The sequence below is a fragment of the Zootoca vivipara genome, chromosome 11 (assembly GCF_965207765.1).
Source record: "Zootoca vivipara chromosome 11, rZooViv2.hap1.1, whole genome shotgun sequence".
Classification (NCBI taxonomy): Eukaryota; Metazoa; Chordata; class Lepidosauria; order Squamata; family Lacertidae; genus Zootoca; species Zootoca vivipara.
Genome location: NC_142594.1, coordinates 23,603,248 through 23,617,286, shown reverse-complemented (window position 1 = coordinate 23,617,286; position 14,039 = coordinate 23,603,248). Strand labels below are relative to the sequence as shown.

Sequence of the window (14,039 nt, the reverse complement as noted above, 5' to 3'; positions counted from 1 at the left end):
ATGTTATGCCTATTACTGTGGACAGAACGTAGTGGGGGTGTAAGAACACACAAAGCGTGATATTCAGAGTGTGGGAAAGATGCTCATGGGAAGCCCACAAGGTTCACCTGAGCACAATGGTAATCCCATCCCGTGCCATTTCCAGCAACTAGCATTCAAAGACATCCTGCCTGTGGAGGTACACCTTAGCAAACTATTGCTAGCAGCCATTAGGGCTAGCCCCATTGATAGCTTTGTCCTCCATGAATTTGTCTAAGCCTCTCTTAAAACCATCTATCTAAGTTGGCGGCTGTCGCAGCCCTTGAATGCATTCTCTGCTGCCTCTTGTGATTGCGGTGTTACTGTAAGTCTCTGTGTTATCAGTGAAAAAAGTACATAGGAAGCACTACTGGCCCAGCACTATGTGCAAACAAGGCCATTAATTTTCGATCTTTCCTCCCTTCCAAGTCGTAACACTGTACGTTCCAGAGTTTAATCATGAGGTGCTCACTGGCACCACCTGTTTACTCAAAATGTCAATCAGTGTTAAATCAGCCTACCAATTTCTATCTGGCTCCTCAAAAATTATTACATATGATCAGACTAAGTTCTTGCGCTAGTCAAAATTTAGAAAGTGTGTTGTAAGTAACACAGCCCTGCTTCCCTCATATTAAAATAGCCACCATCTACCTGCTACGATTTATAAATATATTTCTGTTCAGCTTGATGGAAATCGCAGTGGCAAGTGCCAAAAAGACATTCAAGCAAAGAGGTAAAATTGGCTACTGGCAGGGAGACTCTGCAGCTCCAGTGATGCTTTGCGATTTCACCTTATTCTTCCAAAACCTGGCATGGTGGTGGCACATTGGCATATTATAGCACTTTCTTTTTCAGTAGCTTTTGAGAGATGTGTTTTTCAGGCTGATGAGCAGTGTTGAAATATTCTACTTTGGCTATTTACAAAACAGAATGCAAGTCGTGTCTCATGACACGTGGGGTGTGTGTGAGAGAGAGAGAGCGTGCGCAAAAGCTGTAATGGAAGGAACTATAGAAAACTAGTTAGAGACACAAAACTGTTCAGCGACACCAAAGAAAATGACAGGACAACTTTTGCTAACAAAATTCTAGCAGCGGAAGGGCAACAACTACTAGGCTGTCAGCAAAAAGCACTAAAAACATGCTTGGAAATAAAGCTGTTCTATGGGAAGTATGCACAATAATTCATGTCACAACAGATGAGTCATAAGCACAGGAAAAGGAGCAGCTGAATAGGGTGGGAAAAGAAGCAAGGCATTGGTTGGGCTGAGGTGGGTGGGTGGGGAGATGCAGCAAGCAGCTTTGCAGAAGGACAGGGAATCCATACCCACCTTTGCCAAACCAGGGCAGAAAAATCTATACCCACCTTTGCCAAATCAGGGCTGGATTTTGCATTAGCTGCTGAATCAAGAAGCACAGATTCGGCATGTATTCTGCGTAACCGGTCTTTAAGATCTGTGTTTTGTGCTATGGCCTGAAATGTTTAAGACAAAAAAAAAGTACATTTGGGCTATTAAGGTGTCTCAGCTGATCTTATATGGTTGCCTTTATGGTTCAAAACACAGATAGTCTAGTGCTCTAAAGATATTTGAAAGGCAAAAAAAACCCAACCCCACATGTTTCTTTATGGCTCTTTTTGCACCGTCAATTAATTCAAAGAGTTTCTCCTTTCCTCTAAAGTAAAGAGCAGATTTAGGTGACGGGGAGTTGCACTTTAGTTGCTTAGAAACTTACTGTGCTACATATTTTATACTAATTTCTAGAAACAAAAGGTGCGGTTAACATTGGGCTTAAATGAAACTACAGTGGTGCCTCGACTTACGAATTTAATCCGTTCCGAAGGCACCTTCGTAGGTCGAAAAATTCGTAAGTCGAAAAGCGCCATTGGAAACGCGATTTCCTATAGGAATGCACTGGAAACGGAAAAATTCGTAAGTCGAAGCAACCCTATCTAAAAATTCGTAAGTCGAAAAAACTCTATCTAAAACCGCCGCAGTTTCCGTTCGGATGTCGAGAAATTAGTAAGCGTGCGGCCATTTGCCCCATTCGTAAGTTGAAAAATTCGGTTGTTGAGTTGTTCGTAAGTCGAGGTACCACTGTATTGTACTCCTATTGCACACTGTAACATTTAAAGTGGTTATTGTGTGCCCTGCCTCACCTGAAGACACTGAAGTTCGCCTTTGGAACGTACAAAGGTAGAAGACATAGCAAGTGACTTCAGATAAGCCCTTCATTAGATACAGTGGTACCTCTACTTACGAATTTAATGTGTTCCGAACACACATTTGTAAGTCGAAAAAATTTGTAAGTCGAATCCCATAGGAATGCATTGGGAGAAAAAATTCGTAAGTCGAAGCAACCCTATCTAAAAATTTGTAAGTAGAAAAAATCCTATCTAAACCGCATCCAAGATGGCAGACGGAGCTCCATTTGTAAGTAGAAAAATTCGTAAGTAGAGTTATTTGTAAGTAGAGGTACCACTGTACTTGGTAAAAAAAATAATGTTATTTTTTGGGTTATATCTTCGTCTCAAACCATTGCAACACCCATTTCCTCACATTCCTTTGGCTTCCTTAGAACGGAATACTGTATGACTAACTACTTTGGAATTTACATTGGTTAATTATGTTCTACACAGGGTTCTCTGTTGCAGATCACCATGCACCAAATAACTAAACATCTACCAGTGAGCACTTACTGTGCTTTGCGTTAGAAAACTATAATGGGCATTATTGCGTCTAGGTGAAAATGTCACTTACAAGGTGACATTTCTCCTGTCAATCTTCAAATTTAGACCAGTTAAAGGGGACGGGAGAAGACAGCATGTTAAAAGTGTAAGGCCTACTAAGTATAAACCAGCCCTGCTTCTATAGAAAAGTTCTAGTGGCAGTGGCATGTAGCCAAACCCATTACAAAAGCCCGTGAAAGACAGGGAAAGCACTCTCAGATGGTAATACCGTGTTTCTCATATTTTAAGACGTCCCTATAAAATAAGCCATGGCACGATTTTCAGAAGGCAAAAAAATATAAGGCATCCCCCAAAAATAAGACATGCTGGTATGGCAGGGCACTCCGCGCCAAGTCCCGACCCAGCGGGACCCGGCAAGGGCAGCAGCGCGCGCTTTGCCGAGCCCCGACTGAGCGGGAACCAGCAAAGCCGTTTGCTCTCCATGCACTGAGCAGTGGCCCTCTCCCTATCTTTCTTCCACCTCAGTCTCTTTAACTTCTCTTTGTTTCCTTCTCGATTTCCCCCCTCTTCCCGCTCCCGTCCTTCCCTCCCGGCAGCGAACTCAGGCCGCCGCCAGAGCTAGAAAAGGGGGTGTATGCGCCTTCCCCGCCGCGCGGAACTACATCCCCATCAGCCCCCGGGCTTCCCTCTTCCTGAGTGTCAGTTTCACGCTGCAGGCAGGGAATTTAAAACAAAAGACTTCTCTCGCTCTTCCTCCGCCCCTCTCCTGCTGTTGCCGCGATCGACTCGTCCTGCTCCTTGCCGGGACTCAGGCGCTCCCTTCACTGTGCTTTTTGCTGGCTTCCTCGCGCGCGCGGGGGTGTGTGACTTGGGGGCTTTTCCATCCCGCCGGATTTCCCCCGCTCCTGCTTTTTTTTTTTTTTGCTGTCGGCTCCCCCCCCCCAACTAGCTCTCTCTTTCTCTCCATCTCCACACCCACTTCGGCGGCCAGCCGGGGTCTGCGCGACAGCACAGCAAGAGCATTTTAAAAAGAAAAAGGGGAAAGAGAAGGGGATCTTTGTGTGCCCAAGAGACACACTGGGCAGAAGGGATCAGGTTAGAGCCAAGGAACAGAGCCAAGGAACCTTTGCCGGCTCCCGCGCGCTTTGCCGAGCTCCAACGGAGCGGGCTGCTGCCTTTGCTGGTTCCCGCTCCGTTGGAGCTCGGCAAAGCGCGCGGGAGCCGGCAAAGGTTCCTTGGCTCTGTTCCTTGGCTCTAACCTGATCCCTTCTGCCCAGTGTGTCTCTTGGGCACACAAAGATCCCCTTCTCTTTCCCCTTTTTCTTTTTAAAATGCTCTTGCTGTGCTGTCGCGCAGACCCCGGCTGGCCGCCGAAGTGGGTGTGGAGATGGAGAGAAAGAGAGAGCTAGTTGGGGGGGGGGGAGCCGACAGCAAAAAAAAAAAAAAGCAGGAGCGGGGGAAATCCGGCGGGATGGAAAAGCCCCCAAGTCACACACCCCCGCGCGCGCGAGGAAGCCAGCAAAAAGCACAGTGAAGGGAGCGCCTGAGTCCCGGCAAGGAGCAGGACGAGTCGATCGCGGCAACAGCAGGAGAGGGGCGGAGGAAGAGCGAGAGAAGTCTCTTTTGTTTTAAATTCCCTGCCTGCAGCGTGAAACTGACACTCAGGAAGAGGGAAGCCCGGGGGCTGATGGGGATGTAGTTCCGCGCGGCGGGGAAGGCGCATACACCCCCTTTTCTAGCTCTGGCGGCGGCCTGAGTTCGCTGCCGGGAGGGAAGGACGGGAGCGGGAAGAGGGGGAAAATCGAGAAGGAAACAAAGAGAAGTTAAAGAGACTGAGGTGGAAGAAAGATAGGGAGAGGGCCACTGCTCAGTGCATGGAGAGCAAACGTCTTTGCATCGATCTCCAAGCTGGCGGCAGGCTGCTGCCTTTGCTGGTTCCCGCTCCGTTGGAACTCGGCAAAGCACGCACTGCTGCCTTTGCCGGCTCGAGCTCCAAGTCGGCGGCGGGCTCCTGTCTTTTCTGGTTCCCGCTCAGTTGGGGCTCGGCAAAAAATAAGACACCCCCGAAAATAAGCCATAGGCTTATTTTCTTGAGTAAAAAAGAATATAAGACATGTCTTAAAATATGAGAAACACGGTAAGGAACTGACATTAAAATTGATTTATGAATAACCAGGGCAAGATCAAACATGCCTCTTCAGCAAGTGGGAGTAAACACTTGCTTTCCTCAAACAAGAATATGTTTTTAGGGCAAGTGTGATGAATCACTTGAGAATTTATATTTTTAAATTATTCTACTTAGCTATTTTTTTAAAAGACATATTTTGAATGAAACTTAGGGCTCGCCCACACTTCTGCTTGTCAAGCTCTGGACAAGTAGCATTAACTCAGTTGGTTAAGAGCATGGTGCTAATAATGCCAAGGTTGTGGGTTTGACCCCCATATGGGGCAGCTGCATACTCCTGCATTGCAGGGGGTTGGACTAGATGATCCTCGGGGTACCTTTCTACTCTATGATTCTATGAATGGCAGCCAATGTAGTTCCATGAGCGGCTGCAAGCGGTTTTGCCTTTGCCCTGCCGCTTTTGCCCCCGAAAGCCTGCTCTTTATAGTGCTAAATCCACAGAAAACCTGGTTGCCATTTGCTTCAATTCCACAAAAAACCACGGGTTTCCCCAGGGAGAAGCGGTGGGGCAACCAGAAGTGTGGATTCTGAAATGCACTTGCAAATGCCATGAATTCCTTCCAACTCTATGATTCTATGAAACTTCTATGGATGGGACTTTGTCCCCAGAATAACAAATGTCCTGAGATCTTCAGAGCTTGGACGGTATCTCAACTTGATGGAAAAGTTGAAAACATCTGAATTTTCCAAGTGTCTATGTCCGCCCCTCCTTTATTGATAAAATCAGGTGAGGCAAAAATGGGTTAATTAAGACTTCTGCTCTGATCTTTAGGGGGTCATTTCTAGCACAATCCCAAATGCATCTAGATAAAAAAGGTACCAGTTCCCTTTAGGCTTGGAGCCTAACTGTAATATCAAGTTGTTGTTGTTTTAAAAAATAAGCCCAATCCCTGGATTTTCATTGGTACTCCAGTGCATGAGGAGGTAAAGTTTAATCCTACTTGATGAAAAGTGACCCACATGCTGCAAGAGGCAATGGAAAAAACTCCCATTGGCACTAGGAAGACTTTCCCCCTTCAGACTCACTGCCGCAACAGGATCACATCGGCAGGGTCCTGGCTGGGGAGAGAAGGGTTAAACCTTTTCTACCTGGGCAATAAAACAACCTGTTGTGGCTGCAAGTCATGCTATTAACCAATGTGCAGTCCTAAAATCCCCTGGGCTCTCAAGTTGGTCAGTTTAGGACTTGACAACCTTAAATGGCCCATTAATGTGGTTTAATCTATATTCAGCTACAGACTAATCTTAGCTCAGGGGAAATGTGTCAGGGGTTGGATCCCAGGGGTTGAGTCAAATGTGGGCATTTCTCACACTCACAAGCACCATCCCTATCAACCTGTCTCAACAAGAACACCCCCTTGACCCACCATCTATTCCCGTGGTTCCCAATGTGGGGCACATGCCCCGCAGGGGGGCAATTTGATTTTTTTGGGGGGGGGCAATTCGAGAATGAGTTATTAACAGTTAATGGCCTTTTAGGCCTCCTCCACGTGAATAGGAGTTCACTTTTTGAATAATAATTATATGTCACTGGGAGGACGACGATGACAGGATTTTAGAGATGCTTAGGCGGGGCATGGCCAAAAAAAGGTTGGGAATCCTTGATCTACTCAGTCTCCTTTATGTACAAATACACAATTCTCTGTCTGTCTGTTTGTCTGTCTGTCTGTCTGTGCATCTATCCATCCATCCATCCATCTAACCAACTAGCCAACTGTAATGGTGTTGTTGTGGCTACTCTCGAGTAAAGATGCCCAAGTCCGTGCTTGTCTTTAACGGTTTTATTGTGCATAATATTTACAGTGCAGAGATAACAGAATCCAGGAGTGGACGTTTCCTGTTATGTGACTAGCATAAGAGCTTGGGCACCCCGAAACGCCTCCTCCCGACCTTACGTTTGGTGGCGCGCCTTAATTCGGGCGCCGGAAGGGGCTGCGTATTCCCCTCTACCTGCTGGTCAAGGCATTGCAAGGGCTCTCCCACATCACTGAGCCTTGCTTCCTCCATCCCACTAACTTCCTCATTCCTCCCCTCTGACCCGCTGCTGCTGCTGCTTTCACTGGGCGAAGTGCTGGTCAGCAGGAGTGGGGGAAACCTCCCTGTAGGAAGGTCCCCTGACACCATCCATACCTACTTACCTAAACACACAAAATACACACACTCCAATTGGGGTTTTTTCACCAATGCACATAACAGATGCCTGATCCAGAATGATTTGAATTGAAAGGAACTGAGCTGTGGGATCTCTTTGCATCGATGGGGTTGTTTTTTGGACAATGCAAATCAGCAGGCGTGGGGCCCCCTAATCTGGACTGAGATCCTAGCTGAGGGGAAAGGTTTAGAGCCCTTGTATCAGCCACCTCAGCTTCCCAATCCACATCAGGGCTCTGTATACCTGAAGGAGCGTCTCCACCCCCATCGTTCTGCCCGGACACTGAGGTCCAGCTCCGAGGGCCTTCTGGCGGTTCCCTCATTACGAGAAGCCAAGTTACAGGGAACCAGGCAGAGGGCCTTCTCGGTAGTGGCACCCACCCTGTGGAATGCCCTCCCACTAGAGGTCAAAGAGAACAATTACCAGACCTTTAGAAGGCATCTCAAGGCAGCCCTGTTTAGGGAAGCTTTTAATGTTTGATGGATTTCTGTATTTTAGAATTTCTGTTTTTTTAGAAGCCGCCCAGAGTGGCTGGGGGAACCCGGCCAGATGGGCGGGGTATAAATAATAATATATTATTATTATTATTATTATTATTATTATTATTATTATTATTATTCCTTTCTCTCAGTAGCCCAAAGGTAGTTGAGTCCTGGTGGCTGGATGGAAAGCATTCCGCTCAGGGGTCAGAGCAGGGGTTCCCAAACTAAGGCCCGGGGGCCGGATGCGGCCCAATCGCCTTCTAAATCCGGCCCGCGGACGGTCCGGGAATCAGCATGTTTTTACATGAGTAGAATGTGTCCTTTTATTTACAATGCATCTCTGGGTTATTTGTGGGGCCTGCCTGGTATTTTAACTTGAGTAGAATGTGTCCTTTTATTTAAAATGCATCTCTGGGTTATTTGTGGGACATTGGAATTCATTCATTTTTTTCCCTTCAAAATATAGTCCGGCCCCCCACAAGGTCTGAGGGACAGTGGACCGGCCCCCTGCTGAAAAAGTTTGCTGACCCCTGGGTCAGAGGATCCCCGCCCTGTCTCCATATTTTATTTTATTTTTGAGATAGTTGAGAGATGCTCCATACTCTTCTCAAGATAATAAAATTCCACTCTTTCGCCCACTCTGTCTCATGTCCCATCTTTAGGCATTTTTACATATACAGAACGAAATTTCAAAGCAACTCGATGTTGCCATTAAAGAAGCGGCAAAGGAAAATGCCATGGCATTTGTTGTTTCAGGCTTTTAATAACCTTAGATGTCAACAAGAAGCTATGAATGTGGAGGCAATGCTGAAGCCCTCCTTTAACACTTGTAAATCAAGATACCGCATTCTTCTATCAATACCCGCCCCCTGCCCCCCAGACACAGACAATTTAAAATACGTTTTAAAATCTGTCAAAACTGTCCAGCAGTAAACAGGGGCTTTGGCTCCCTGGCTGGTGCCAGTTCTATTTACTGAATGTGATAGTTCTTTGGGGAGAAATAGCTTGAAGTACACCTAACATTTACCAGAGTATTAGAATTATTGAGCGCCCAACATGAAACCCAACACACTCCATTTCCCTGAGCAAAATCACAGCCCTTCCTTCTGTGGCCTTCGAAACCAGTCAGTAGTTAAGGGGGATGGGTCTCCTTCCCTACCCGGGTAATCCAAGCATCCATTTCTCATCAGGCATCAAATCTTTCCTATGTGGCTGGGAATAACGCCAGAGGACCACTTTCATTAACTGCTTTTGAATTGTATCCTCTCCTTCCTGGGGGGCATTTGGCAGGGCCAACCGTGTTTACACCTTTTTTTTGCCAAGCACTTCTTCCTCCCTAGCATTTCCTGGAGACGTTTAGCTATAGTCACTATTTCTTCTAAGAATACATCCAGGTGTTTCAAGGCCATTTCTTGTCTGTGACTTGTCAGACAAAAAACACTGCCTGCAGATTTACATGGCCAAAAAACAAGCTGCAATATGGCGCATTCAGCAGCTTGAAACAGTATTCTAAGGCCTGTTTCGGACTCCCAAACCATTTCGGAGGTAAGCCATTGTTTACGGTAACTGATCTGGCCGTACTGACTAGCTGTAGCTACTATGAACCAAGGAGAAAGGAGAGAATTGGAGTGCACTTTGCATATGTTTGTGTGCAGGGTAGTTTCCAGTTACTACTCTCTCAATAATCACAGACTTTGTTTGTGAAAGAGTAAGAGAAGGAAGAATATAAATGCTCTTTTCTGAGATAAGAAAGAAAAAGGAAGGTGCTCACCTTCCCTCCCAATATGTTTGGACAGAGAAAAACAAACCAACAAAATCTGCTTGACCGAGTGTCTTAAATAGACAGCACCAAACACCAAGTCTTAAAACATTCAGGAAAAACATGTGGTATGAAACAATATTTTCTGGTAGTACTTCATCACTGTGCCTCGTGGCTATGAATCCTGCTAAGTTACATGACGTGTTGCAGGAAAAAATGCCTGCCGTATTGCTTCATAACACTGCCTGAACTCATTTTTCTTGTACAGAAAGGGGCAGGAGAGGAAATAACTCCAGAGCATGTCTGACTGCAACAAATGGCAGGGAAGAGAGTGATAACTGCTCGGGGTTTGAAATCCACCCATACCTTGTGCCTGCTTTGTTGTCCAGAGAATAGTCTCACCTCACCTCACTAGTTGTCCTACTAGGGCCTAGGGCAAATCATATCTAGTTCCACACTCACTGTTGCTCCTCTCTGCAGATATAATGTCCCTGATCTTGGAAGCTTAATTTAGCTATTATGGCTGATAGAATCTACCTATGGGTGGAACTTTAGTAGAGAAGCTTTTGATAAGATGGAGCAGAAAGAAGTTTCTTAAGAAGTCTGTGTGGGACTTGTAGCATTCCTGCTTTGGGGGAGAAACCATCTGCCACTGACAACCCCTGTGCATTTTTGCTGGTTCAGGCACAAATGCCAGCTTGCCAAGGCTGGGCAGAGCTGAAAGGAGAAACAGGCAGCTGAAAGGCTGTGCTTCCAACAGAGTTCCGTAAAATATGGCTGAATAGTTTGGCACTCAGCCTGAGTTTTTATTCTATGGAAAACCCCCGAACACACATTTAAAGCTCTTCACAAAAGCCAAGGTATTGCATCCAGAACAAGAATGTACAGTACAGCAATCAAGAGCTGCAGGATGCAGAATATTTAAGCCAGACAAATGGGACGAAGCATTAGCGCGGGGTTACTTTGCCGTGGGATTTAATGGTACTGTGTTTTTAAATGATTTTATAATTCGATTTCGTGGGACCTTTGAAGAACAGTAATCTTCCCATACATAACACTTTTATGCACTCTACGGCTGTTTTTATTCTAGAAAGCGAGTAAAATTTTAACGTTGCTTGTTGCCATTTCCTCATCCATCTTTACAAAAGTCCATGGCTAAAATGGCTAAGAAACTGAACTTGAACTAGTGCTTGGAAGTGATGCCCTCCGATTCATGCCTGGCCTATACAGTAAATGCAAGCTACATAAAGAGGGAATAAGAGTCATGAAGTGGTAAATGGAAAGCATACCTTCAGATAGGGAGTGCTATTTTTAAATAAATATTCTTCTCTGCACAACCATTTCCGAGCAAGTATAAAACTAGAGGACTGGTCTAGAACCCCTTTCCCTGATGTACTTGGTTTTTTATTTGCTTCAGTGACATACCTAAGGGGAGCATGAAAAAGGGCCCACCCCCTTCAAGCTGGATCCTGGATCTACAGGATCCTACCAGTTCATCCTGCTCCACACAGAGCCCTAAGGTACAGATAAAGCCAAATGCTTGCAACCTTGAAAGTGTTCAGAAAGCAACTGTCAAATGAGCAGTAGCTGCCACTCTGCATCTACTCCAGCTGAATATGCGTTTCTGTCAAGCTAACCGGTCCTTGATTCATTCCTGCCTTCCAACTACAAGTGCACGCCATATGTTCTAACCTAGGAGAGCAGCAGATGCCTTTCTTTCCCCTGTCAAAGCTAACAACCCTTAACCTGATGACTCACATCACAGACAGCCCAAGCAGAAGGTATTCTACAGCCAAACTTCACTGCTAATCACTTTGAGATGCCTCCTGGGAAGAAAGCCATGCATGTAATAAAAATACATAAAATGGTAAGTCATCTTCTCATATTCCCCAGGTCTCAGGCTGGTTTCCAAAGCAGGACCTAAGCTGTAAGCCAACATGGTAGGTTTGCCAAGAGAACAGAGCAAGGAGAGCAGGTGAATGCTAGAATGTCATTGAGCATCTAAGGAAGAAGAGTAATCTGGTTTTAAGGTCCAGGTTGTCTAGTGGCAGTAGCATCAAGTTAGCAAAAACCTTGTCTGATTTTGTTATCACAAAAAGAAAGAAAGTGTGAAATGCATTCTACCCAACACAGAGCACTGCAGACAGGGAACATACTAGATGTTCCAGTGATGAGTTGTAGTTGTTGTTTTTTAGAAAGTCTCTTCCCCACCTCGGGGGGAGGAGATGTTGTGGGCGCCACGAGGCCTTCACGTGGGGGGGGAATGGTTAGCATTCCCCCCAGCCCATTGGTCATCTCCCTGCCGCGGCACGCCCCTAGCACAGCCAATTAGGTCGCTCTGGGGGGCGCGGCTCGCCTATTTGAACAAGAGCGCGGCAGAGACTCTGCCTTGCTTCTTCTGGATTCAACAACTGCGTTTCCCCTCATCGGATCTGGATCGTCGCTGATGCCTTTTTCCTTCGGCATCCTGACGGATCTTGTGAGAGCAAGGAGCAGCTGCTGTAGGGTATCGTATGCTTGCGGGGTGTGTGGGGGGGGGACAGCCTGGAAATTTGCATCTCTGCCTTGTGTTTTCATTTAGCCCTTTGTATTTCTCTCTGCCGCTGGGAAAAACCCCTCCTTGCGAGCTACCTTTTTTTATTATTATTAAAAAAAAAAAAACAAAGACAAAAAGCGAACCCCTCTACATCCCCTTGACTAATGTGTGCGTGTTTGTTTTGTATCGGGTTGCTGCAACACGTGCATAATTCACCTCTGCTTTAATTTTGCAAAAGAAGCCAGAGCAGCACAACCTATTTAGTTGCCTTTTGTTTAATTAGCAGCTTCGTGCTTCAGTAGCTTTGGGAGTGTTGCCGAGGGTTACTTTGTTGCTATCGTGGTTAAATCGTCCACCCCACCCCCCCTTTCGCTGCTCCTAAACCCCTTTTATAGCTAGTTCTAATCGCTGTTGCTATTTTCCCTGTGCTTGCTAACATTTTCAGTGTTTAAGGCTTAGAGGGAACTGCTGAATGTTTTTCCCTTTGCCGAGTTGCTGAGGGTTGCCAAGACGACCATGAAGCACGTGTGCATCGCCATTTTAATAGAACACGTGGCCACAAAGTTTACAAAAAGTTAAAATTCCTTGCCTTTTCTGGTCGCAAACTACAGAGAGTCTGCTTTTAAAACCCTTAACTGTGAGCTGCTGATATAGATATTGCGGGGTAAATTTCCCCTTGATTGCTTCCATTCACTGAGCCATTGGCCTTAATTACTGCAGTTGCTATAGTTATGTTTGCAGATTACCAGCCCTTTTCCCAATTTTGCTCTCAGTGTCGGACTATTCCCTGGGACAGGGAAGGATTGCTGGGTCCCCTTTGTTGTTTTTTGCTTCGCAAAGGTTCCCAATAAGTCGCGTAGAAAGTAAAATAAAAAATGAGAGAGCCGGCTGAACTGCTGCTTAAGGGCTTGGCAGTTTCTACCTATCAGCAAAATCACCTTAATCCCAGTTTCTTTGTTTCCCTGATCGCCGTGCAGTCTTGGGTCGGATCCAGTAATTACTGCTTAAGTACTGCTTAATTGCCCAGCAGTTTCCAGTCAGCCTGCTTACATTGTTTCCTGATCGCCTAGCTGACCAGATCGCCTGACCTTTTGATATATTTGCTGCTCTGCAGTTTACTTTGCCAATAGCAGCAGTTGTTACATAGTTTAGCTGCGGGGAAGTTTTATCAGGCCCATAGCAGTTTTGTTACACAGTATAGCTGCTATGAATTATCTGGCCCTGCTTTAAGTGAGACGTTGCTTGCTACTATAAAACGCTTACCTGTTCTTTTAACATTTTGTTACATGCTTCCTGTTGCAAGTCCTCCCCCCCCCCCGTTTTATTTCAGTATTGTATTCTCAATTGTTTAAGAAACAGTACTTGCTGCCTTAGCCTCTTTAAGCTGTGGATTGATTATTTGAATTTGGCATCTGCTAGCTATTATTACATCTGCATACAAAATTCTCTTTCAGAATAAAAATACAATAAAATAATAATTAAATAATAATGAATGATAATAAAATCAGGACCTCTCTTCATGTTACCACACATTTAGCCCAGTAATAATAAATAAGTAAATAAATTAATAATAATAAAATCAGTACCTCTCGTCATGCTACCACACATTTAGCCCAGTATCCTTACTTCTTTTAGGGTAAATTTCATCATAAGGAAATCCCAGTATTACGACTGCTTAGGATCTTTTTACATTTTGAGTTAATTTAACTGGTAGTGGCTTTTCCTTTTATGCTGCGGTTTGCTTGCTTCTATTTCCTACATCTCTGTGGGCATCACACTAAAAGAAGAAGAAGAAGCCTGCTTCTGGCCAGTATACACTATACTGTACTAGATTCCCTTTGAAATAGCTCTGTTGATTGGAGCACGGTGCCTTAAAACGGCAAGGTTGCACACTGATCCCCATGTGGGACAGCTGCATATTCATGCATTGCAGGGGGTTGGACTGGATGACCTACAGACCCCTTCCAAGGCTACAGTCTATTCAACTCACTGTCCCAGCATAAATGTACTTTAGGGTGGTTTGATTTATAGTGTCCTTTTTGGAAAGTAATAATATAATAAATAAATAAAAAGGGCATCCCCAGGGGCCGCCAATCAGTTCATTGGCACCACTTTAGCTAATGGGGGCTCCTGCTGTCGCCTTGCCGATAGAGTATGATTCTGGTTCTCATCCTGAGGTGGAGTTATTGTTTCTGGGTTGGCAGGATAGTAGTGATATATA

The 14,039-nt window shown here is 45.4% G+C and overlaps 1 protein-coding gene across 10 annotated transcripts in view; it reads right to left on the bottom strand.

Moving 5' to 3' along the window:
• The window catches only part of OSBPL3 (oxysterol binding protein like 3), a 103,906-nt gene that overhangs the window by 19,900 nt on the left and 69,967 nt on the right, over positions 1-14,039 (bottom strand). For 8 of the 10 annotated variants that reach the window (XM_088653492.1, XM_060280714.2, XM_088653487.1 and 5 more), the window contains one exon: positions 1,382-1,489. The exons of the other annotated variants lie outside the window; for them this stretch is intronic. In XM_088653492.1, the coding sequence (XP_088509618.1) occupies positions 1,382-1,489 (108 nt within the window). The remainder of the gene's footprint in view (positions 1-1,381; positions 1,490-14,039) is intronic. 10 annotated transcript variants of the gene reach the window in all.